Below are 25,345 nucleotides of genomic sequence, written 5' to 3' on the forward strand. Positions count from 1 at the left end.
AAACACTTGAAAGTGATGCAGTATAGCTGTAAAAGCTGACTAGAAAATTTTACCTGAACATCTGTATGTGAAAAAGAAAGATATTTTACCTCAAAATGTCCTAAGTATTCAAACCCCATTGCAGGACTTTAAGCAGCAAATCAGTATGTCTGTCCCGGAACAGCTAAGGGAGTGAGCTTTCATGCACACTCATTTTATTTCCCTATTCAGTTTATTGAAGTTTACTATGAAATCTCATGAGAGCTAAGTGAAATCTCATGAGATCACAGTAAAAGAGTTCATGACCTCAGCAGTGCTGATTGGCTGCAGTTCATTTCTTCATTTATTTATTTTTTACCTGCAGCTGGGCAGCATCTGATTTATAACTTTTTACACAGAACTTACTCTACTGAGCTGAGGAAATTGTGAGTTAAAATATCTTCCCTTTTTTACATAGAGATGCTCAGCTTTTTACAGTTATACTGCATCAGTTTCAAGTGATTTAGCATATGAGTATTGTGATGAGAGCAGGAAGTGATGTCACTAGCTTGGGGGCGGGGCTTAGGTCCGGTAGTCTGTGTCGCAGTTAGTTAGTGAAATCAACCTGACTAGATGTATGTTTCTGTGCTCTGTAATAAAATAGAGTTGTACCATCATTGCTGTGTCCTGCATATGTCCTGCATCTCATGACATGGTGTCAGAAGTTCTGGCCTACGCTTCTGTTCCTGATCGATGACAATGTCAAAGTTTACCCCACCTGAGCCTTTTGACTTCTCTCAGCCTGCAGCTTGGCCCACATGGCGTCAGCGGTTTCAGCGCTTCAGGATTGCTTCTAAACTGAACAAGGAGAGTGGTGAAGTACAAGTTAATTCTCTTTTATACTCTATGGGGAAGGATGTGGAGCCAGTGTTCAATGCTTTTATTTTCCAAGAAGGGGGAGAATTTAACTTTGATATAGTTATGGATAAACTCAGTGCCCACTTTGTGCCCAAGAGAAATGTGATTCATGAGAGAGCTTGTTTTCACAAACGTAATCAGCGTGTGGGAGAATTTGTGGAGTCATTTGTACGCAGCCTGTATGAACTAGCTGAATTCTGTGAGTTTGGTGTTGCTAAAGAAGAGCAAATCAGAGACAGAATAGTTATTGGAATTGCAGATGCTGAAGTCTCACTGAAGCTGCAGTTAGAGCCTGATTTAACATTAGATGGGGCTATTAGGATGGCCCGCCAGAGGGAACTGGTGAAAAATCAAAGTGCTGATCTGAGGTCTGAGAGTATTGTGGATGAAGTGCAACAGTTCAGGAAAACTGCTAGTGAAAGGCACAGTGTGAGCGGTAGATCTAAAATAACGGATAGACCTAGAAGTGGATGGGCGCAGCATGCCCGATGCACACGGTGCTACCGTGCCCATGATCAGAGTGTTATATGCCCGGCCAGAGATAAAAGATGCAGAAAATGTAACAGAATGGGTCATTTTGAAGTGGTGTGTAAAACTGAATACATTAAGGAGATGCAGGTGGACAGTGACCTGGAGGGTCAGGAAGTGTCTTTTGTGGGGTCTGTTGTGGAATGGCCAAGCTCAGAGGAAGATTGGAAGGTTACTTTTACTGTAATGGGAGCCAAAGTTGATTTTAAGATTGACACAGGAGCAGATATCACTGTAATGTCTCTCGCTGCATTTATGAAACTGCCTCGACAGCCCCAGCTAGCGAAGGTTACTACAAATGTCCATAGTCCTGGTGGCCGCATTGATTGTGCGGGGAAATTTCTTGACAGCTGTGAGTACAAGCAAAGGAAATTCACCATGTGGGTGCATGTGATTCGATGTCAGTGTGTTAGCTATTTATTGAGCAGAAAAGCAGCCTGTGACTTGGGCCTCGTGGCCAGAGTGAATGAGATCTCTGAAGATATTTTTGGCAAATTGGGCCTACTGAATTGCAAGCCAGTCCGTATAGCACTTAAAAGTGACGCAGTCCCATACAGTATTTCTACTCCCCGTAGAATTCCGTTCCCGCTCATGCCTCAAGTGGAGAAGGAGCTTATGCGCATGAAGTCTATGGGGGTTATTGAAGAGGTTGTTGATGCGACTGATTGGTGTGCCCCCATTGTTCCAGTTGCAAAGAAAAACGGAAAGGTACGCATCTGTGTGGACCTGAAAAGGTTGAATGAAGCAGTGAAGAGAGAGATTTGTGCTGCCGACATTAGAAGATATAGCTCCAAAGTTGTCTGGGGCGAAGTTCTTTTCTACATTGGACGCTTCTAGCGGCTTTTGGCAGATCCCCTTGGATCCAAAGTGCCGTAAACTGACTACCTTTATCACGCCGGTAGGTCGGTTTTGCTTCTGCAGACTCCCCTTTGGGATATCCTCTACTCCTGAAATCTTTCAAAGGGAAATGAGTTCTCTCCTGAGTGACGATGTGGGCACGGCAGTCGTCATGGACGACATTCTAGTGTATGGGTCTACAGCGGAGGAGCATGATCAGTGTTTAAGCTGTGTGCTGCAGGCTATCAAAGAGTCTGGGTTGAAGTTAAATAAAGAAAAATGTCATTTTAGGAAAACTGAGTTATGTTACTTTGGGCATATCATCAATGGGGATGGCATCAAGCCGGACCCCGAGAAAATTCGTGCTATTGAACAGATGAAAAGTCCTGATGTACATGAGCTGAGACAGATATTGGGCCTTGTAAATTATGTGGGCAAGTTTCTAACAGATTTATCAACAGTTTTACACCCTATCACAGAGTTGCTAAAGAAAGACGTTGCCTGGGTCTGGGGACCTTCACAAGAAAAATCTTTTATGCAGGCCAAGTCCCTGCTTGGGTCTGCCCCAGTGCTGGGGTTCTACGACTCTTCTAAAAAGACTGTGGTTAGTGCTGATGCAAGCAGTTATGGGTTGGGGGCTGCTCTCCTGCAGTTAAATGAAAATAAACTACAGCTCATCGCCTACTGTTCCCGCACACTGACGGCTGCTGAGTCAAAATACGCTCAAATTGAGAAAGAGTGCCTGGCTGCAGTTTGGGCCTGTGAGCGATTTCAGCGTTATCTAGTGGGTTTAGAAAAATTTTGTCTGGAGACTGACCATAAACAGCTAGTCCCTCTAATCAACTCCTACGATATCGACAAAACACTCTTAACATGCCAGAGACTTTTAATGAGACTACTCAGGTTCAATGTTCAGGCAGTGCATGTGCCGGGGAAACAACTGGTTGTGGCAGATACACTATCCAGGCTCCCGCTGGCTGCTGCTGAAGAATCCTCAACCGAATCTGATGTGAAAGTGTATGTTGATTCAGTTCATTTCTTCAAGGAAACTGGAAGAAATAAAGAAAGAGACATATTTGGACACAGATCTGCAAGAGGTTATAAAGTACATAAAAGAAGGCTGGCCCGAGAGCCGGGCAGCTTGGATGTCTTTAAGTTCTTACCAGTCAGAGAGGTCGCAGCTCACAGAGCTGGAAGGGTTGGTGCTGTTCCAAGACCGCATCGTTATTCCTGTCAGCATGAGGAAGGAGATGTTAAACAAGATTCACGATGGCCACTTAGGCATTACAAAGTGCAGAGAAAGGGCAGCTACAGCTGTGTGGTGGCCTGGGATCAGCTCACGTGTTTAAATGTGCCTTTTGCCGGGAATGCCGGCCTACTCAGAGAAGGGAGCCCTTGATTTCTACACCGCTGCCTGCGGGGCCGTGGCAGAAAATAGCTGCTGATTTGTGTGAACTGCATGGGAAAAAGTTCCTTGTTGTGATCGACTAGTATTCCAGGTATTTGGAAATTGCATCCTTGAATGATATCACAAGTCAAGCCGTTATCATTCGTCTGAAGAGCTTGTTCGCCCGGTGGGGCATTCCAATGGAGCTGGTAAGTGATAATGGCATGCAGGTCGCTTCTGCAGAGTTCAGTGCTTTCAGCAGGGAATATGACTTTGTACATTCCACGTCAAGTCCACATTACCCGCAGGCCAACGGAATGGCTGAAAGGGCAGTTCAAACAACAAAGTTAATTTTAAAACAATCTGAGCCGTACCTAGCCCTCTTGTCATACAGGGCGACGCCCATTCAAGCCACCGGGTTTAGCCCGACGCAGCTGATGCTAGGACGCCAGATTCGCAGCACTTTACCCTCAGTGGGTGTCTTCAAGCCGACTGGCTCTGTTCCTCGGGACGAAGTCCTTAGGAGGGATGAAGAGGCCAAAAAGGGCTATCATTTCTTCTAGGATAGGAGACATTCTGTCAGGCCCTTACAGGAACTAAATCCGGGGCAAAGTGTCAGAATTAAACTGGATGATGAGAAGAAATGGAAGATGCCTGCTATGGTAATTGGACACTCTCCAGAACCAAGGTCTTATGCAGTCCTTACTGATGGAGGGACGGTTACACGCCGTAACCGAAGACATCTTCAGCCTGTACCAGAGAGTCTCAAATTGGATTCCTCAGTACCACCGCCGGTGGGATCCCCTGTTCTAAGAGAGGTGCCTTCCCCTCAGCAAGATCACAGCAGGAATATGTCTTTGCCTCCAGCGGACTCTTATTCACCTCCTTCTGTATCAGAGGACAGTTCATGCAAAGTTACATCAAGCGGAAGAGTGGTGAAACTTCCAGCCCGATATAGGGACTGACTTTAGCTAGAACAGTGACCGGAAGTATGGGTAGAATAATCCCATGGTCACTGTGGACTAGGGTAGTCTACCCTGATATCCAAGTCAGGATGTAATTGTTGTTGTCTATTTTTCTGTAACCAGTTTGTTATATATTGTTTAAAAATGTTGTTGTATGCTCTTGGTATACCCTGTTATTTGTCATATTTAAATGTATGCATCGCCCTTTGAAAAGGGGGAAGATGTGATGAGAGCAGGAAGTGATGTCACTAGCTTGGGGGCGGGGCTTAGGTCTGGTAGTTTGTGTCGCAGTTAGTTAGTGAAATCAACCTGACTAGATGTATGTTTCTGTGCTCTGTAATAAAATAGAGTTGTACCATCATTGCTGTGTCCTGCATCTCATGACAAGTATTATGTCCCTTTAAAAAAGTGTCACAAAACACATCAAAAATACATTTTAAAGGTACAGTTACACTCATAACAACACTAATGAAATTTTTTTTTTTTTTTTTTAATTTACATTAAAACGTCATAAGGGCTCAAAGATATGAGGTCTCAGGTGTTAGAAAAAGAAGAAAAAGAAAGGATTGCAAAAGGCTTTAACATAGAGATAAGACAAAAAGAAAGTGCCTCATGGTGTAGTATTTTCAGGCAATGCAAAAACAGTGCAACAAGTGAAAAGGGGAACAGGTACTCACAAGTGTGATGGCACTTTTAACGAAAAAAGTGCAGACAGGCAGGCTGACCTTTAAAACAGCAGTCAGTACGCTGTAGCCACGATATCCAACGAGTGGCTGAGAGGCTGGTAACGAATCCACAGCAAATGCAACCCTTGGATCGCCAGTGAAAAGTTACTCTTGTAATCATTTCCAGGGACGGAGACCAAATGATTGAACCGCAGTGGTGATTACTGCAGCTGGTATGGCAAGTAAGGTGCTGGATAAACGTACAATTTTTTTAGAAGTTTGCACAATCAAAAACGATGTTTAGATATGAAAGCAGGACATCCGAGTGAGTAAAAAAGGGGTTTTAATATGCTTAGCAACGCGTTTCTCGGCTGTATTGCTCTGGCCATTTCCTCAGGCTGAATTCCAAAAGTTAAATTCCACTAATATATTAAGAGTTGAAAGGAAATGGCAACACGTTAGCGCAATTGCGATTTATGCTAGAATAATTACAGTGACTTCTGAGCTCTGGTTAATTGTTACGAGAGTTAAAAAAGTGTCACAAAACACATCAAAAATACATTTTAAAGGTACAATTACACTCATAATAACACTATCTAATGAAATTGATTTTTTTCTTAAATTTGCATTAAAAAGTCAGAAGGGCTCAAAGATATGTTAGATAGGTGTTAGAAAAAGAACAAAAATAAAGGACTGCAAAAGGCTCTAACATAGAGATACATACATATACATGTCTAAATATGTATGTATATATATATATATATATTTATATGTGTGTACCTATGTATTTATATGTGTATATATACATTTACAGACAAATATACACATATAAATTCAAATGTACACACATGTATACATATATACAGTGCCCGCCACTAATATTGGCACCCTTGGTAAATATGAGCAAAAGGCCGTGAAAAATTGTCTTCATTGTTTAACCTTTTGATCTTTTATTAAACAATTGCAAACACAACACAGGTTTATCCAAAAATAAATAAATATTTTTTAAATTTGTGTGGCACAATTATTGGCACCCCTATGAATTCATATGGGAAAAAGGAATATAGCTGTGATGTTGAACTTCACAAAATGGGAAGTTTCCACCATCAGGGAAATAATTAAAAAGTTCCAGTCAACTGGAAATGTTATGAATCAACCTGGAAGAGGATGTGTATCTATATTGTCTCAACACACTGTGAAGAGGATGGTTTGGGTGGCCAAAACATCTCCAAGGATCTCTGCTGATCTCTGCAGAAGTTAGTTGCATCTTGGGGGGTCAGAAAGTCTCCAAAACTACAATCCAACGTCAACTACGTAACCACATGTTGCTTGGAAGGTTTTCAAGAAAAAAGCTACTACTCGCATCGAAAAACAAACTCAAGCATCTTCAGTTTGCCAGACGCTACTGGAACTTCATATGGGATCGAGTTCTATGGTCAGATTAAACCAAAATAGAGCATTTTGGCAATAAACACCAGAACCTGTGTTGTGTTTGTATTTTTGAACAACATTTTAACCTTTTATCGGCACAAGTTTCGCTCCCAGCTATGCTAATAAAAGATACTATAATATCAGTTAGGGAAATAGATAAATCTTGCCTGCTCCATAAAAATAAAGTGAATAAAACAAGAAACAAAGTCCCCTTTGAGGCAAGTTCACCACATTCCATAAATTCTATGTTTGTGCCTTTTATTACTGAATTTAATTCACATTATGGAGAAATTAGAACCATTCTTAATAAACATTGGCATTATATTCAAAAAGATCCAATACTAGGAGACAAGGCGAAGAAACATACAGATCTCATATTTAGAAAGTCTAAAAACCTTAAAAGCTATTTGTCACCAAGTGAATTTAAAAACTCCATAGGCAATTTAGTTGATAGAGATTTGAAAAAAGAAAAACTATCAGGTTTTTTCCCATGCCATACATGTAAATCATGTAAATCGAGCAGTAAAATTAAAAAAATTGTTTCTACTAACGAACAGTTCACTTTTTCAATCAGAGATATCATTAAATGCAATGATTCCAATGTCATATATTGCATTAAATGCTCATGTAATTCATTTTATATTGGACAAACGAGTCATTTATTAAGAGATAGAATTAGGGAACACATTTGGAACATTGAACATAATACTAATAAAACAATACTTTATCAACACTTTACGGAGATCCATCAAGGAGATATAGGCTGTTTCCATTTTTGGGGAATTCTCAAGATTCAACCCAATCCTAGGGGGGGGGGGGTAATATTGAAAAAATCCTTCTAAAAAAGGAAGCTGAACTGATTTTCAACTTCAAAACATTACATCCATGTGGACTTAATAGTTCTTTTGACTTAAACACACTTATCTAAATCTTTATATTAATCTAATAATCACTGGATACTATTATTTGTAAAGTAAAGCTCAATTAACATTCACACTCTATTATATGCACAGAGCTTATTATAAAATACACTTCTATGTTCTCACTACTGTTTAAGACTAATAAAATAAAAAATCTCTTTTTTTATGTATGTTTCACAATCTTTTCCTATAGCTGTACACAACACCTTTGAATAATTACACTTTTAAACACCATTTTGGTAATAATACACTAGGTAACCACTAAATAAAACATACAAATACTTATTTTTGCAAATAAAGAATACAACAAATATCTAAATAGAATTCTTAGAGCACTATTCAGAATAGTAACCTTATTCTATCTCTGAAGAAATATGTTATGTTGTTCTAATATCTGTTTTATTTAATTTCACTAAATTATTCCCTATATACTGTATATATTATTTATTTATTTTTGTATTTCTTATTTCTTTTTATCCAACTAATATATTGCTAAATTTGTGTTAACAAACCGGAGCGATCCCAAAATAGGTGCAGACAATAATTATATGAAACACTATTCTATTCTGTTTTGTAGTTACTACTACATTGTACTATTCTGATTACACTGAGCCATTAGTACATACTAATATATATGCCTACGTTTTACTTTATTTATTTACTCTATAGACTTTGTTCTAATTTGTATTTTTACAACATTTTAAACATATTAAAGTTTTTTGCCAACAAGATTTATATACTCTATATATACATATATATATTCCCTGGAATACAACTAGACAAATACAACACATCAAATAGTTAATAGGATAAAAATTATACAAGCCCACTACATTGCACAGGCTGATGACAATCACCTATCAACTTGTCAAACGTCTGAAGTCAATCCCCTATAAAAGGATACATGTCACTTGTAGTAAGCATCTTGATAAAGGCAGTTAAGTCTGCCGAAATGCGTAGAATTTGCTTACTATTGGATTATTTTATGGTGGGCCCCACTCATTTTCATTATCACATTATACAGGTTCATCTCTACCTCTACAGCATTCCCAGAGTCAGACGTTTCAGGTTCATTGTTTGTTTTAAATTCCTTCGAACAAACTATATGAATAATTCCTGATCGATCTTTCATTAACAGAATGTGTTAAGGTGTTACTGTTGTCTATATACTTATTGCCAGAAAACTGCAAAAAGAACTAAACTGAAGATTCATAATCGGTAACTCTATTATAAGAGACTTTCTTGCTACAAAGACGGATACAGAGACGGATACAAAGTATCGTTTGGAAATCAGTAGATCACGTAACCAAGTCAGATGACCCGGCAGTTAGACATTCCTTCACGGATAGTGGACGTGGTTTGTTCCTCTGTTTTCGGATCCATCAACATCGAAGTCTGTGCACAGCAGAATCACACGTAGTTCACGGACGTATGCAGTATATGTATTGCCTTATTTTCTCTGCCTCTTATTTAGAGTGAACATATAGGCCCCTATTTAAGAAAGGATCAGGTCCGCAAGACCTCGCTGAATGCGGAGAGCAATACGCTATCCGTTTTCAGCATTGCACCAGCTGCTCACAAGAGCTGTTGGTGCAACAACGCCCCCTGCAGACTGTGAACCTTTTTTCAGATTAAAATATAAATTTAATCAGATCTGTCTTTGTGCTGAATTAATTACTTCCTTAAGCTTGGGATTAACATTACAAAAGTATTATTTTTATATATTTGTTTATTCTTTGGGTTATTGCAACAGCAATTTAGGAGTAGCCCAAAATGCCCTGAATAGTACATTTTGTGGTGGCAGCAAATGTTCATTTTTGGGGAAGCATAGGCAGGGTTTTGGGGATTACTGTGGGTTGTCTCTTATGCCCTGATAAGGATTTTGGAAAAGTCCAAAGAGCAGCCGCACCATATAATAATGTAATTTATTAGGTTAGTACAAAAGCATAATACAAATGCAACATTTAGAACCACACAGGTCTTTAATCTTCATGATTAAGGACCTGTATGGTTTGAAACGTTGCATTTTTATTATGCTGTTGTACTAACCTAATAAATTACATTATTATATGGTGCGGCTGCTCTTTGAACTTTGTACATGTTTTGATGGTTTGGAGTGTGAACCCTGCAGCAAGCACATACCTGACACTAGTGCTGAACTATTGTGAATTTTAAGGATTTTGGAAGAGGCAGCTAGAGACCATATGAGGTTAACCCCTTCATGCCTGCACTTTCCTATTTTCTTGGTAAGTAGCTCTGTCTGTGGCAAGCTGGTAGCAGAGATGGATATTTGCGAATATTTTGGGGGTGGTGTAGGAAGGATTTAAGGGTTAATGTGGGTTGGCTTAAGCTGGTGGCAGAGGTGGATATTTAGCCCTGCCTGTAGTAAATTGACCGTTGTGGGTGGGTTTAGTTAACACTGTGTTGTACGCTGGTTAAAGCAGTTGGGATTTATTAACCCTCATTTCCCGTTTCTGACAATCTGGGCCAGAATCCAGTGGTGCACTATTTAGCACTTTTGCTCGCCCACAAACACCAGCAGAAGTAAACTTTCAATATGCTTATTACAAGTTGAAAGTAAAATGTTTATGTTAGCAAAAGCCGACGCACGCTAACTCCAGGACTTAGGATATCATGACCACACTAACTTCTTCACCCCATAGACATCAATAGAGAGTGCAAACTGGAAAAAGAACTAACACTTATTGCTTGTGCGCTAACCCAACAGGAGCTAAACCTACATCATTAACCTAAAGGTAGTTATGAATATTCTGCATTCCAATGTTCTTCACACAGAAGAGAATGTTCTAATTATTTTTAAATAGATATTTAAATATGTATATATATCTAATGTATTTTTTGTAAAATATATATATCTATACCTATGTATGTATATATATATATATATATATATATATATATATATACATATATATATTACAAAAGTAAGTACACCCCTCACATTTTTGTAAATATTTTATTATATCTTTTCATGTGACAACACTTAAGAAATGACACTTTGCTACAATGTAAAGTAGTGAGTGTACAGACTGTATAACACTATACATTTGCTTTCCCCTCAAAATAACTCAACACACAGTCATTAATGTCTAAACCGTTGGCAACAAAAGTGAGTACACCCCTAAGTGGAAATGTCCAAATTGGGCCCAATTAGCCATTCCCCCCCCCCCCCCCCCCCGTGGTGTCTTGTGACTCGTCAGTGTTACAAGGTCTCGGGTGTGAATAGGGAGCAGGTATGTTAAATTTGGTGTTATCGCTCTCACACTCTCTCATACTGGTCACTGGAAGTTCAACATGGCACCTCATGGCAAAGAACTCTCTGGGGATCTGAAAAAAGAATTGTTGCTCTACATAAAAATGGCTTAGGCTATAAGAAAATTGCCAAGACCCTGAAACTGAGCTGCAACACGGTGGGCAAGACCAAACAGCGGTTTCACAGGACAGGTTCCACTCAGAACAGGCCTCGCCATGGGTGACCAAAGAAGTTGAATGCACGTGCTCAGCGTCATATCCAGAGGTTGTCTTTGGGAAATATACGTATGAGTGCTGCCAGCATTACTGCAGAGGTTGAAGGGTTGGGGGGTCAGCCTGTCAGTGCTCAGACCACACTGCATCAAAATGGTCTGCATGGCTGTTGTCCCAGAAGGAAGCCTCTTTTAAAGATGATGCACAAGAAAGCCTGCAAACAGTTTGTTGAAGACAAGCAGACTAAGGAAATGGATTACTGGAACCATGCCCTGTGGTCTGATGAGACCAAGATAAACTTATTTGGTTCAGATGGTGTCAAGCGTGTGTGTTGGCAACCAGGTGAGGAGTACAAAGACAAGTGAGTCTTGCCTACAGTCAAGCATGGTGATGGGAGTGTCATGGTCTGGGCCTGCATGAGTGCTGCCAGCACTATGGAGCTACAGTTCATGGAGGGAACCATGAATGCCAACATGTACTGTGACATACTGAAGCAGAGCATGATCCCCTCCCTTTGGAAACTGGGCCGTAGGCAGGCCCGGACTGACCATAGGGCATACCTGGCATTTGCACGGTGGGCCGCCGGTTCCCTTGGCCCCGCCCACCATTACCGCAAGGCCAGTAGCTCTGACTGCCTATTTGGAAATTTCAACGTTACTTTGACACTCAGTACTAGTAACAACGATTACAACCACACCGGCACTGCACCTGTATGCTTCAGCTTGACCCACCCATCAAGTGTAGGTCAAGCTGAAGCATACAACAGTAGTGCAGTGCCTGTGCGTCGCGGCGTTGCAATAATTCTATACCTGTGCACTATTGGGTTGCCACTGACAGCTGATTTGTCTGTCTGTAAAAATATACCGGAATCCAAGTGAGTGATGTCCGCAGGACAGTATTCCAACATGATAATGAGCCCAAACATACCTCTAAGATGACCACTGCTTTGCTAAAGAAGCTGAGGGTAAAGGTGATGGACTGGCCAAGCATGTCTCCAGACCTAAACCCTACTGAGCATCTGTGGTGCATCCTCAAATGGAAGGTAGGGGAGCGCAAGGTCTCTAACATCTACCAGCTCTGTGATGTCGTCATGGAGGAGTGGAAGAGGACTCCAGTGGCAACCTGTGAAGCTCTGGTGAACTCCATGCCCAAGAGGGTTAAGGCAGTGCTGGAAAATAATGGTGGCCACACAAAATATTGACACTTTGGGCCCAATTTGGACATTTCCACTTAGGAGTGTACTCACTTTTGTTGCCAATGGTTTAGACATTAATGACTGTGTGTTGAGTTATTTTGAGGGGACAGCAAATTTACACTGTTATACAGGCTGTACACTCACTACTTTACATAGTAGCAAAGAGTTATTTATTCAGTGTTGTCACATGAAAATATATAATAAAATATTTACAAAAATGTGAGGGGTATACTCACTTTTGTGAGATACTGTATATATACTGTACATATATATAGGTATAGATATATATAAACAAATACATTGAACATTAACTCCTATGTGAAGAGCATTGGAATGTTGTATATTTACAGTACATACATAGTAAAACACATTATTAAATATTAAAATTGAATAAAAAAGATTTTCTTGTTTTCAAGTACTTGAGAGGAAAGGGCTCAAAAGTATATATACATATGTGTATATATGGATACATGTGTATATGTGTTTATATGAAAATATATGTATGAATATACATATATACACATATAAACATAAATACAAATATGTTTATTATTCATACATACACATGTATATGCATATTTATATACATTATAGCTCTTTCCATTCAAATACCTTGCCATATGCCATATACCTTTTAACGCATAACTTTTTTAACATTTATATGGTTAATTTTTATATGCTAGTGTATATATGAGTATAACCATTTATTTTAATGTATTTATGTTGGGTTTAATACCTTTTTTTAGCACTAACCCCTTACACAAGTTCTTCGGTCACGCTAACCCGATGCATAAGTTAAAGGGACAGTCAAGTGCAAAAAAACTTTCATGATTTAATTAAGGCATGTAATTTTAAACAACTTTCCAATTCACATTTATTACCATTTTCCCCCTTCATTTCAGACTTTGTCTCCAGATACTCTCCGTCCTGTCCCCTTCGCTCTGCTCACAACCTCCTACTCTCCTCCTCTCTTGTTACTTCCTCACATTCCCATTTACAGGACTTTTCCAGACTGTCTCCCATCTTGTGGAACTTTCTACATCACTCCACAAGCCTCTACCCTAGTTTTAACAGCTTCAAGTGCAACCTAAAGTCTCTACTATACAGGGATGCTTATAACCAACACTAACCTTTCCTAACTCCATTGCTTTCCCCTTGAACCCGTTAGAATGTAAGCCTATGAGCCTAGCTGTTTGAAATCGCCTTCATAAGAGCCGACTACAACAGTGCAACTCTCGGCAAGGCCTTCTACCCATTTGATCCCTGTAAATGTTATCTTGTACTCCGCCTATGCTTATGGCGCTGCGGAATCTGTTGGCGCTCTATAAATACCTGATAATAATAAAATACATAATAATAAGAGGTGGTGGTAGGTACACCCCTATCTGTGACACATATCAGCTAAATTAATATTGCCTTTTTTGAAATGCAAGTGAGGTTTGTAGTAAGAGAACCTCAAATTATCCAGTGTTTTACTCACATGCTTTGCTTTGTTATTATATACTTTTCAGTGTCACTGACAGAAATGCGTCTACCAATATTAAAGGAATATGCAACTCAAAACATTTTCTTTCATGATTCAGACAGAGCATGCAATTTTAAACAACTTTCAAATTTACTTCTATTTTGAAATTTACTTCAATCTCTTGGTATATTTTGTTGAAATGCAGGGATGTATGCTTAGGAGCCAGCCCATTTCTGGAGCACTATATGGCAGCAGTTCTGCAAGAATGCTATCCATTTGCAAGAGCACTGGGTGGCACCACCATGTAGTGCTCCAAATGCCTACCTAGGTATCTCTTTAACACAGAACAAAACAAGTTTGATAATACAAGTAAATTTGGAACTTTAAAAATGATATGTTCTGTCTGAATCACAAAATATTTTTTAGGGTTTCATATCTCTTTAATTATAATAAACATTTTGTTTAATTTTTAGATAGATATATATTGTCAATTACATGCTGAAAACAATAATATTACATTTTCTCCTTTTTCACTCCAGGTCACTTATGCAGAAATCCGTTTCAGAGAATGAAGCATTTGGTTTGTATCATTTATATTTACATCATTATAGATTTTTCTGAGTGTTACAAGATACAAAAAAGAAAAAGAAAAAATAACTTAAAATGGTTTACACGAACCTTACATCTAAATGATGTCCACCCAGGACTATAAGGATACCTAGCTAACACCAATGTTCTGACAATGGGGTCTATCTATCAAGCTCCATACGGAGCTTGAGGGCCCGTGTTTCTGGCGAGCCTGCAGGCTCGCCAGAAACACCAGTTATGAAGCAGTGGTCTAAAGACTGCTGCCCATAACCCTGTCCTACTGCTCTGATGAGGCGGACAGGTATCGCCGGAATTCAACCCAATCGAGTACGATCGGGTTGATTGACACCCCCTTGCTGGTGGCAGATTGGCCGCGAGTCTGCAGGGGGCGGTGCAATGCTGAATATGGAGAGCGTATTGCTCTCCGCATTCAGCGATGTCTGTCGGACCTGATCCGCACTGTCGGATCAAGTCCGACAGACATTTCATAAATAGGCCTCAATGTGTTTAACTGATATATTATGATTTCCTAGAGAACCATTTGCCAGGTTGCTTCTAATTCTAAATTCAGATACTCACTATTCATTAAAGGGACAGTCTAGTCCAAAATAAACTTTCATGATTCAGATAGAGAAGGTAATTTTAAACAATTCCCCAATTTACTTTTATCACCAATTTTGCTTTGTTCTCTTAATATTCACAAAGCCTCTTCCTGGGTCTAACATGAGGAATACGGGTTCCTCCAATCACATCGTTAAATCAGACACTGGTTCCCCCGAGGGGAAGCCATGATTGGAGGATGACCAATCCGTCATTTCTGACGTGGGAAGGGGCTTGCAACGACCGGGGGAAGCTGAAGCAGCTGTCAAGTATTTTCACAACATGAGTGAAAAGTAAATTTTGATGAATTAAAGTGCCCCTGTTTTTAATCGAATTTTTAAAAACCGGGCACTTTATCATCAAAATTTACATTCACTTTAATGCTTCTATGATTAGGTAACTAATTAATCAATAAATCAGCCAGAAAGCTTAATAACTTTTTCATCAATCTCGGATGTACTGTGATCTAGACCGACGCAAAATGGTAGACTAAAAACAAACTTTATTCTGTCTTATTAAAAATGAACAAACTTGCAGGTATATTCATTTAAACAATGACATAAAAATCTTAAAGTCACTTATGGTCAGATTACGAGTGGAGTGCTTTAGCTCGACTGTTAATTGCACTCGAAGTAAGCTTTTTGCGCTTTTAGTTGCGCTCACATTACGAGTTGAAAATAAATATGTTTTTTTCATGTTTTCATCTACTTAACTGCAAAGGGCTCCAATGCGTTTGTATATATGTGTTTATATGTGTACATATGTATTTATGTGTTTATATGTGTATATATGTCTTTAAATACATATATACACATATATAGACATATCTATATAAGCAGAAAGAAGACCGGCGAATCTCGAAGTGCTAAGTTAAAAAAAATCTTTATTTTGGAGAATACGCAAACTGCATAAAATCAATAATAAGTTACAGCAAAAGAAGGAATATGTTCTACGCGTTTCGGCAGCCCTCTGCCTTATTCATGGACATGGTTACTACTAAAATTAACCGGGCTTAAATACACCTGTCGTGACAGGTCTAAACACAAATTGCTGTAACCTTAAAGGGGCATCACTATTGAAAAGAATAACAGATAATATATATACAAAAGGTAATCAAAGTGGATAAGATGTACAAAGATGATATAAGAAGAGATGAACATGCATAATTATACATCTTTAGACATGTGTTAAAGTCCTTTGCCTGCCTTTTTTTTCTAAGACCTGAGATCTCATATCTTTGAGCCTTTATAACGTTTTTGTGCAATATTTTTTTAATAATTTGTATTAGATTGTGTTATTATGAGTGTAACTATACTTTGTTATGTATTGTTTATGTTTTTGTGCAACTTTTATGTTTTGTGACACAAAGAATATGAAACCCATTTATTTTTATTCATGATTCAAGATAGAGCATGCACATTTAAGCAACTTTCCAATTTACTCCTATTATAATTTTTTCTTCGTTCTCTCTGTATCTTTATTTGAAAAAGCAGGAATGGAAGCTTAGGAGCTAGACCATTTTTGGTTCAGCACCCTGGGAAGTGCTTGCTGATTGGTGGCTACATTTAAGAATAAATTAGAAAGTTGCTTAAAATTGCATGATCTCTGTGAATCATGAAAGAAAAAGCATGGGTTTTCTTATCCATTTAACTAGAGCTCTGAAGTCTTGGTAATCATTCTAATGTAAATTGCTATTGTGTTCAAGCGATCATTTTTACTTATAACTTGTAATACCAGCGTTAAGGCCAACGAGTGCAAACCCCTGTGATAAACCCCTTATTGCTCGGGTGCTCCACTTGTAATCTGGAGCTTAGATGGCTGCACTATATAAGCTTATGTTTTGATGGGTTTTTGGATCCTAGTCATAGATAACTTTTCAATCAACAAGAAAAAATGCCACATAAGTTAACCCCTTAATGACCGCAGCACTTTTCCATTTTCTGTCCGTTTGGGACCAAGGCTATTTTTACATTTTTGCGGTGTTTGTGTTTAGCTGTAATTTTCCTCTTACTCATTTACTGTACCCACACATATTATATACCGTTTTTCTCTCCATTAAATGGACTTTCAAAAGATACCATTATTTTCATCATATCTTATAATTTACTATAAAAAAATTATAAAATATGAGGAAAAATTGAAAAAAAAACACTTTTTTTAACTTTGACCCCCAAAATCTGTTACACATCTACAACCACCAAAAAACACCTATGCTAAATAGTTTCTAAATTTTGTCCTGAGTTTAGAAATACCCAATGTTTACATCTTCTTTGCTTTTTTTGTAAGTTATAGGGCCATAAATACAAGTAGCACTTTGCTATTTGCAAACCACTTTTTTTTCAAAATTAGCGCTAGTTACATTAGAACACTAATATCTTTCAGGAATCCCTGAATATCCATTGACATGTATATATTTTTTTTTAGTAGACAACCCAAAGTATTGATCTAGGCCAATTTTGGTATATTTCATGCCACCATTTCACCGCCAAATGCGATCAAATAAAAAAAATCGTTCACTTTTTCACAATTTTTTTCACAAACTTTAGGTTTCTCACTGAAATGATTTACAAATAGTTTGTGCAATTATGGCACAAATGGTTGTAAATTCTTCTCTGTGATCCCCTTTGTTCAGAAATAGCAGACTTATATGGCTTTGGTGTTGCTTTTTGGTAATTAAAATGCCACTAAATGCCACTGCGCACCACACGTGTATTATGCCCAGCAGTGAAGGGGTTAATTAGGGAGCATGTAGGGAGCTTGTAGGGTTAATTTTAGCTTTAGTGTAGTGTAGTAGACAACCCCAAGTATTGATCTAGGCCCATTTTGGTATATTTCATGCCACCATTTCACCGCCAAATGCGATCAAATTAAAAAAAACTTAAAATTTTTCACAATTTTAGGTTTCTCACTGAAATCATTTACAAACAGCTTGTGCAGTTATGGCACAAATGGTTGTAAATGCTTCTCTGGGATCCCCTTTGTTCAGAAATAGCAGACATATATGGCTTTGGCGTTGCTTTTTGGTATTTAGAAGGCCGCTAAATGCCGCTGCGCATCACACGTGTATTATGGCTAGCAGTGAAGGGGTTAATTAGGTAGCTTGCAGGGAGCTTGCAGGGTTAATATTAGATTTAGTGTAGAGCTCAGCCTCCCACCTAAAACATCAGACCCCCTGATCCCTCCCAAACAGCTCTCTTCCCTCCCCCACCCCACAATTGTTCCCGCCATCTTAAGTACTGGCAGAAAGTCTGCCAGTACTAAAATAAAAGCTATATATATTTTTTTTAATGATTTTTTTAAGCATATTTACATATGCTGCTGTGTACTATTCCCCCTTAGCCCCCAACCTCACTGATCCCCCCCCACCCAAACAGCTCTATCCCCTCCCACTCTAACTTAATGGGCGCCATCTTGGGTACTGGCAGCTGTCTGCCAGTACCCAGTTTAGAAGAAAAAAATGGTTTGTTTTTTTAATTTGTTGAAATTTTCTGTAGTGTAGCTTCCCCACACACAAACCAACCCCCCCACCCCTCCATGATCGCTTTTTGTGCTTTTGCACAAACAAGATTAGGCAGGTTTTATGAAATGATTTTCCGTAGTGTAGCGGTTCCCACCCGCTCCCGCCCCGTGCACGCGCCCGCCCGCCACCCTCCGTGCACGCGCGCGCGCCCGTGCGCGCCCCCGACGGTCCCGCCCCCGATCCCGCCCCCCGTGACATCACGCGGCACACCGATGGCCGCCCACCCGCCTCCCAATTCGGCTCCCACCCACCAACGATACCGGCCATCGATGTCCGGTGCAGAGAGGGCCACAGAGTGGCTCTCTCTGCATCGGATGGCCATGTGAGGTTATTGCAGGATGCCTCCATATCGAGGCATCACTGCAATAACCGGAAAGCAGCTGGAAGCGAGCAGGATCGCTTCCAGCTGCTTTCCACACCGAGGACGTGCAGGGTACGTCCTCAGGCGTTAACTGCCTTTTTTTTGAGGACGTACCCTGCACGTCCTCGGTCATTAAGGGGTTAACCCCTTAATGACCACAGCACTTTTCCATTTTCTGTCCGTTTGGGACCAAGGCTATTTTTACATTTTTGCAGTGTTTGTGTTTAGCTGTAATTTTCATCTTACTCATTTACTGTACCCACACATATTATATACCGTTTTTCTCGCCATTAAATGGACTTTCTAAAGATACCATTATTTTCATCATATCTTATAATTTACTATAAAAAAAATTATAAAATATGAGGAAAAAATTAAAAAAAACACACTTTTTCTAACTTTGACCCCCAAAATCTGTTACACATCTACAACCACCAAAAAACACCTGTGCTAAATAGTTTCTAAATTTTGTCCTGAGTTTAGAAATACCCAATGTTTACATCTTCTTTGCTTTTTTTGTAAGTTATAGGGCCATAAATACAAGTAGCACTTTGCTATTTCCAAACCATTATTTTTCAAAATTAGCGCTAGTTACATTAGAACACTAATATCTTTCAGGAATCTCTGAATATCCATTGACATGTATATAATTTTTTTTAGTAGACATCCCAAAGTATTGATCTAGGCCCATTTTGGTATATTTCATGCCACCATTTCACCGCCAAATGCGATTAAATACAAAAAATCGTTCACTTTTTTACAAATTTTTTCACAAACTTTTGGTTTCTCACTGAAATTATTTACAAACAGCTTGTGCAATTATGGCTTAAATGGTTGTAAATTCTTCTCTGGGATCCCCTTTGTTCAGAAATAGCAGACATATATGGCTTTGGCGTTGCTTTTTAGTAATTAGAAGGCTGCTAAATGCCACTGCGCACTACACGTGTATTATGCCCAGCAGTGAAGGGGTTAATTATGGAGCATGTAGGGAGCTTCTAGGGTTAATTTTAGCTTTAGTGTAGTGTAGTAGACAACCCCAAGTATTGATCTAGGCCCATTTTGGTATATTTCATGCCACCATTTCACCGCCAAATGCGATCAAATTAAAAAAAACGTTAAATTTTTCACAATTTTAGGTTTCTCACTGAAATCATTTACAAACAGCTTGTGCAATTATGGCACAAATGGTTGTAAATGCTTCTCTTGGATCCCCTTTGTTCAGAAATAGCAGACATATATGGCTTTGGCGTTGCTTTTTGGTAATTAGAAGGCCGCCAAATGCCGCTGCATTTCACACGTGTATTATGGCTAGCAGTGAAGGGGTTAATTATGTAGCTTGTAGGGAGCTTGCAGGGTTAATTTTAGCTTTAGTGTAGAGCTCAGCCTCCCACCTGAAACATGAGACCCCCTGATCTCTCCCAAACAGCTCTCTTCCCTCCCCCACCCCCCAATTGTCCCCGCCATCTTAAGTACTGGCAGAAACTCTGCCAGTACTAAAATAAAAGCTATATTTGGGGTTTTTTTTTTAAGCATATTTACATATGCTGCTGTGTAGGATCCCCCCTTAGCCCCCAGCCTTACTGATCCCCCACCAAAGAGCTCTCTAACCATCCCCCTCTGCCTTAATGGGCGCCATCTTGGGTACTGGCAGCTGTCTGCCAGTACCCAGTTTAGTGAAAAAATGTGCCTTTTTAAAAAAAAAAAAACCTTTTCTGCAGTGTAGCTTCCCCCCCCCCCCAAGATCAACCCCCCACCCCTTCCACATCTCTTAGCTGTTATTTACAGCTTTAAACAAGTTATTTGATGTACTTTTTAAACTTTATTTTTCTGTAGTGTAGCGGTTCCCTCCCGCTCCCGCCCCGTGCACGCGCCCGCCCGCCGCCCCCCGTGCACGCGCGCGCTCCCGTGCGCGCTCCCGCCCCTCCCGCCCCCGATCCCGCCCCCCTCCACTCCACTGGGCACATCGATGGCCGCCCACCCGCCTCCCAGACTTGCTCCCACCCACCAACGATACCGGCCACCGATGTCCGGTGCAGAGAGGGCCACAGAGTGGCTCTCTCTGCATCGGATGGCCAAGGGGGGTTATTGCAGGATGCCTCCATATCGAGGCATCACTGCAATAACCGGAAAGCAGCTGGAAGCGAGCAGGATCGCTTCCAGCTGCTTTCCAGACCAAGGACGTACGCCACACGTCCTCGGTCATTAAGTGTATTTTTTTTGAGGACGTGTGGCGTACGTCCTTGGTCCTTAAGGGGTTAAAGGGATAGTAAACCCCAAAAATTTTCTTTAATGATTCAGATAGAACATACAATTTTAAACAACTTTCCAATTTAATTCTTTTATCACATTTTCTTCATTCTCTTGTTATCCATTGCTGAAGGGACAGCATTGCACTACTGACAGGAAGCTGAAAATATCTATTTAGCCAATCACAAGAGACAAATGTATGCAGGCACCAATTAGCATTCATTTTTTAACAAGGGAGACTAAGAGAATGAAGCGCATTTGAAAATAGAAGTGAATTTAAAAGTGTCTTAAAACGACTTGCTCTATCTAAATCATGCAAGTTTAATATAGAGTTTCCTATCCCTTTAATTAAGTAAGTCATGCATGGTTTAATTCAATGATTATTACTAATAGTACATATTATCAATTACTGTAAGCAAATTATTGGGAGGAGAATTGTAAAAAAAATTTGTGAAAGAAAAATTAATTAAAAAAAAAAATTGCAAGGAATTTAACTTGGCATATGAGATCTGAAATTGTATATATATTTGGATTTTATTCCTATCCTTGAGGACAGGACATGTATATAACAAGTGCAAGTGGTTGTTTCAGCTCCTCTTTACTATATCTTAAAGGGACATGAAACCCACATTCTTTCATGATTCAGATAGAGAATACCATTTCAAACAACTTTCCAATTTACTGCTATTATTTAATTTGCTTCCTTCTCTTGTTATCCTCTGCTGAAAGGTTTATCTAGGCAAGTTCAGGAGCAACATAGAGCCTAGGTTCTAGCTGGTGGCTGCATATATATACTGATTGGGATTGTCTCACCCATTAGTGCATTGCTGCTCCTTCAACAAATGATACCAAGAGAATAAAACAGATTAGATCATAGAAATAAATTAGAAAGTTGTTTAAAATTATATTCTCTATCTGAATCAAGAAAGAAAAATGTTGGGTTTCATGTCCATTTAACCGTCAGTTTCTGCAGTTTTCCTTTTTTTCTGCTTTTCAGATTTTAATATTGTACTATTGTAATGTCACTGAAAATGCTAATTTATCAAGCTGTGGAAATATCTAAGGGGAAACTGAAACCAAAATTTGTCTTTCGTGATTGAGATAGAATGCCATTTTAAGCAACTTTCAAATTTACTCCTATTATCAAATTTTCTTCATTCTCTTGGTATCTTTATTTGAAATGCAAGAATGTAAGTTTAGATGCCGGCCCATTTTTGGTGAACAACCTGGGTTGTTCTTGCTGATTGGTGGATACATTTATCCACCAATAAAAAAGTGCTGTCCAAAGTCCTGAACCAAACAAGCTCAGATGCCTTCTTTTTCAAATAAATATAGCAAGAAAATGAAGAAAAAATTATAATAGGAGTAAATTAGAAAGTTGCTTAAAATTGCATGTTCTATCTGAATCATGAAAGAAAAAAAAATGGGTTCAGTGTCCCTTTAATACTTAAACATACACTGGTCATCTGGTGTTGCTAATCATTTTGTATACTTTATACACTAGACAGAAGAATCTGGACAACAACACATTGGCATAATTCCAGGAAGGGTGACAATGATTCGTATCTTCGAAGACATTGCTATATTGAAGGTAATAATGAAGTGTGTTTGAATGTATTGGCATTGATTGGCAAAGAGATTTTAATGAAACAGGAGCAAGTATTCATCTGTTTCCCTAAGGTTTAGACAATAAATATGCAATAAGAAGCCAAATATAAAGACAGGAAAACTATACCTTAAACTCCAATCCAAAATATAGCTCAAAAAACAAATCTCCGCACTTGAATCCTTGCAGAACACTATAAACATCAGGTTTTTGCCGAAAGCTTCAACTTTATTTCTTCATAATGAGGATCAAATAATAGAAATATAGAAACATAAATTTTGAAAGAACTCTAAGCCCAACACGTCTGCCCATATTTCCTATAAAGTGTAAGCTGTGCTTGTCTTAAAGCCTCTTCAATGTTTGCCTTTTCTAATAGAAGTTTATTACATGAATTCTATAAATAAATTACCCATTCTTCTAGTGTAGCTTTTTTGGGGAAAAATACTTTTAACTTCAGCTTTATTAAATTTCTCTAATTTCCCCTCCCCCCTTCTCTCCTCTAAGCTTTACATATTGGTGTTTGTAAATTTTATTTTTTAGACCATGCACCATTTTAATAGTCCTCCTTTGAACAGATTCAAGTTTATTTATATATATTTTTGGAACTGTACAGAATACTCAAGGTGAGACCTAACTAGAGATCTGTAACGAAGGCAATAATAAGAGCTAATAATATGCTTTGTCTTAGTAAAATAAGACAGCGCCAAAAGTTGGGCAAAATCTGCAAATTATAGCAGACACTTTCAAATATTGTTTATCAGCTGTTTATTGGATCCCAATACATGTTTTTCAAGCTTAGAGTGTTCAGAATGCAAATGATAATACCATTTCCATTTTGGGAAAAGATCAGATCCATGGAATGCATAAAGATCAGATCCATGGAATGCATCAACTTTAGTAATCACAATCTAGTCGACCGCAAGATTTACACTATATTTTAAAAACAAGATGGACACATCAAATTGAACAGCCAAAGTGCAAAATGCACAACACCCACACTACATACTACCAGGTTGTTGAGATGGGGTTCCTATTTTAACAAGGAGTATACAAATGTAGGCCTAGATTTAGAGTTCGGCGGTAGCCGTCAAAACCAGCGTTAGAGGCTCCTAACGCTGGTTTTGGGCGCCCGCTGGTATTTGGAGTCAGTGATTAAAGGGTCTAACGCTCACTTTTCAGCCGCGACTTTTCCATACCGCAGATCCCCCTACGCCATTTGCGTAGCCTATCTTTTCAATGGGATCTTCCTAACGCCGGTATTTAGAGTCGTTTCTGCAGTGAGCGTTAGAGCTCTAACGACAAGATTCCAGCCGCCTGAAAATAGCAGGAGTTAAGAGCTTTCTGGCTAACGCCGGTTTATAAAACTCTTAACTACTGTACCCTAAAGTACACTAACACCCATAAACTACCTATGTACCCCTAAACCGAGCTCCCCCCACATCGCCGCCACTCGATTAAAAATTTTAACCCCTAATCTGCCGACCGCCACCTACGTTATACTTATGTACCCCTAATCTGCTGCCCCTAACCCCGCCGACCCCTATATTACATTTATTAACCCCTAATCTGCCCCCCATAACATCGCCGCCAGCTACTTACAATAATTAACCCCTAATCTTCCGACCGCAAAGCGCCGCCACCTACGTTCTCCCTATGTACCCCTAATCTGCTACCCCTAACACCGCCGACCCCTATATTATATTTATTAACCCCTAATCTGCCCCCCTCAACGTCGCCGACACCTGCCTACACTTATTAACCCCTAATCTGCCGAGCGGACCGCACCGCTACTATAATAAAGTTATTAACCCCTAACCCGCCTCACTAACCCTATCATAAATAGTATTAACCCCTAATCTGCCCTCCCTAACATCGCCGACACCTACCTTCAATTATTAACCCCTAATCTGCTGACCGGAGCTCACCGCTATTCTAATAAATGTATTAACCCCTAAAGCTAAGTCTAACCCTAACACTAACACCCCCCTAACTTAAATATAATTTACATATAACGAAATAAATTAACTCTTATTAAATAAATTAATCCTATTTAAAGCTAAATACTTACCTGTAAAATAAACCCTAATATAGCTACAATATAAATTATAATTATATTTTAGCTATTTTAGGATTAATATTTATTTTACAGGCAACTTGGTATTTATTTTAACTAGGTACAATAGCTATTAAATAGTTAAGAACTATTTAATAGCTACCTAGTTAAAATAATTACAAAATTACCTGTAAAATAAATCCTAACCTAAGATATAATTAAACCTAACACTACCCTATCAATAAAATAATTAAATAAACTACCTACAATTACCTACAATTAACCTAACACTACACTATCAATAAATTAAATAAACACAATTGCTACAAATAAATACAATTAAATAAACTAGCTAAAGTACAAAAAATAAAAAAGAACTAAGTTACAGAAAATAAAAAAATATTTACAAACATAAGAAATATATTACAACAATTTTAAACTAATTACACCTACTCTAAGCCCCCTAATAAAATAACAAAGCCCCCCAAAATAAAAAATTCCCTACCCTATTCTAAATTAGAAAAGTTACAAGCTCTTTTACCTTACCAGCCCTGAACAGGGCCCTTTGCGGGGCATGCCCCAAGAAGTTCAGCTCTTTTGCCTGTAAAAGAAAAC

At 38.9% G+C, this 25,345-nt stretch overlaps 1 protein-coding gene across 1 annotated transcript in view; it reads left to right on the forward strand.

Annotated features, from left to right (window-relative positions):
* The window catches only part of SAMSN1 (SAM domain, SH3 domain and nuclear localization signals 1), a 365,841-nt gene that overhangs the window by 126,424 nt on the left and 214,072 nt on the right, over positions 1-25,345 (forward strand). The window contains exons 4-5 of the mRNA XM_053705191.1: positions 14,295-14,335; positions 22,576-22,662. Coding sequence (XP_053561166.1) covers positions 14,295-14,335; positions 22,576-22,662 — 128 coding nt within the window. The remainder of the gene's footprint in view (positions 1-14,294; positions 14,336-22,575; positions 22,663-25,345) is intronic.

Source organism: Bombina bombina, chromosome 3, assembly GCF_027579735.1.
Source record: "Bombina bombina isolate aBomBom1 chromosome 3, aBomBom1.pri, whole genome shotgun sequence".
Lineage (NCBI taxonomy): Eukaryota > Metazoa > Chordata > Amphibia > Anura > Bombinatoridae > Bombina > Bombina bombina.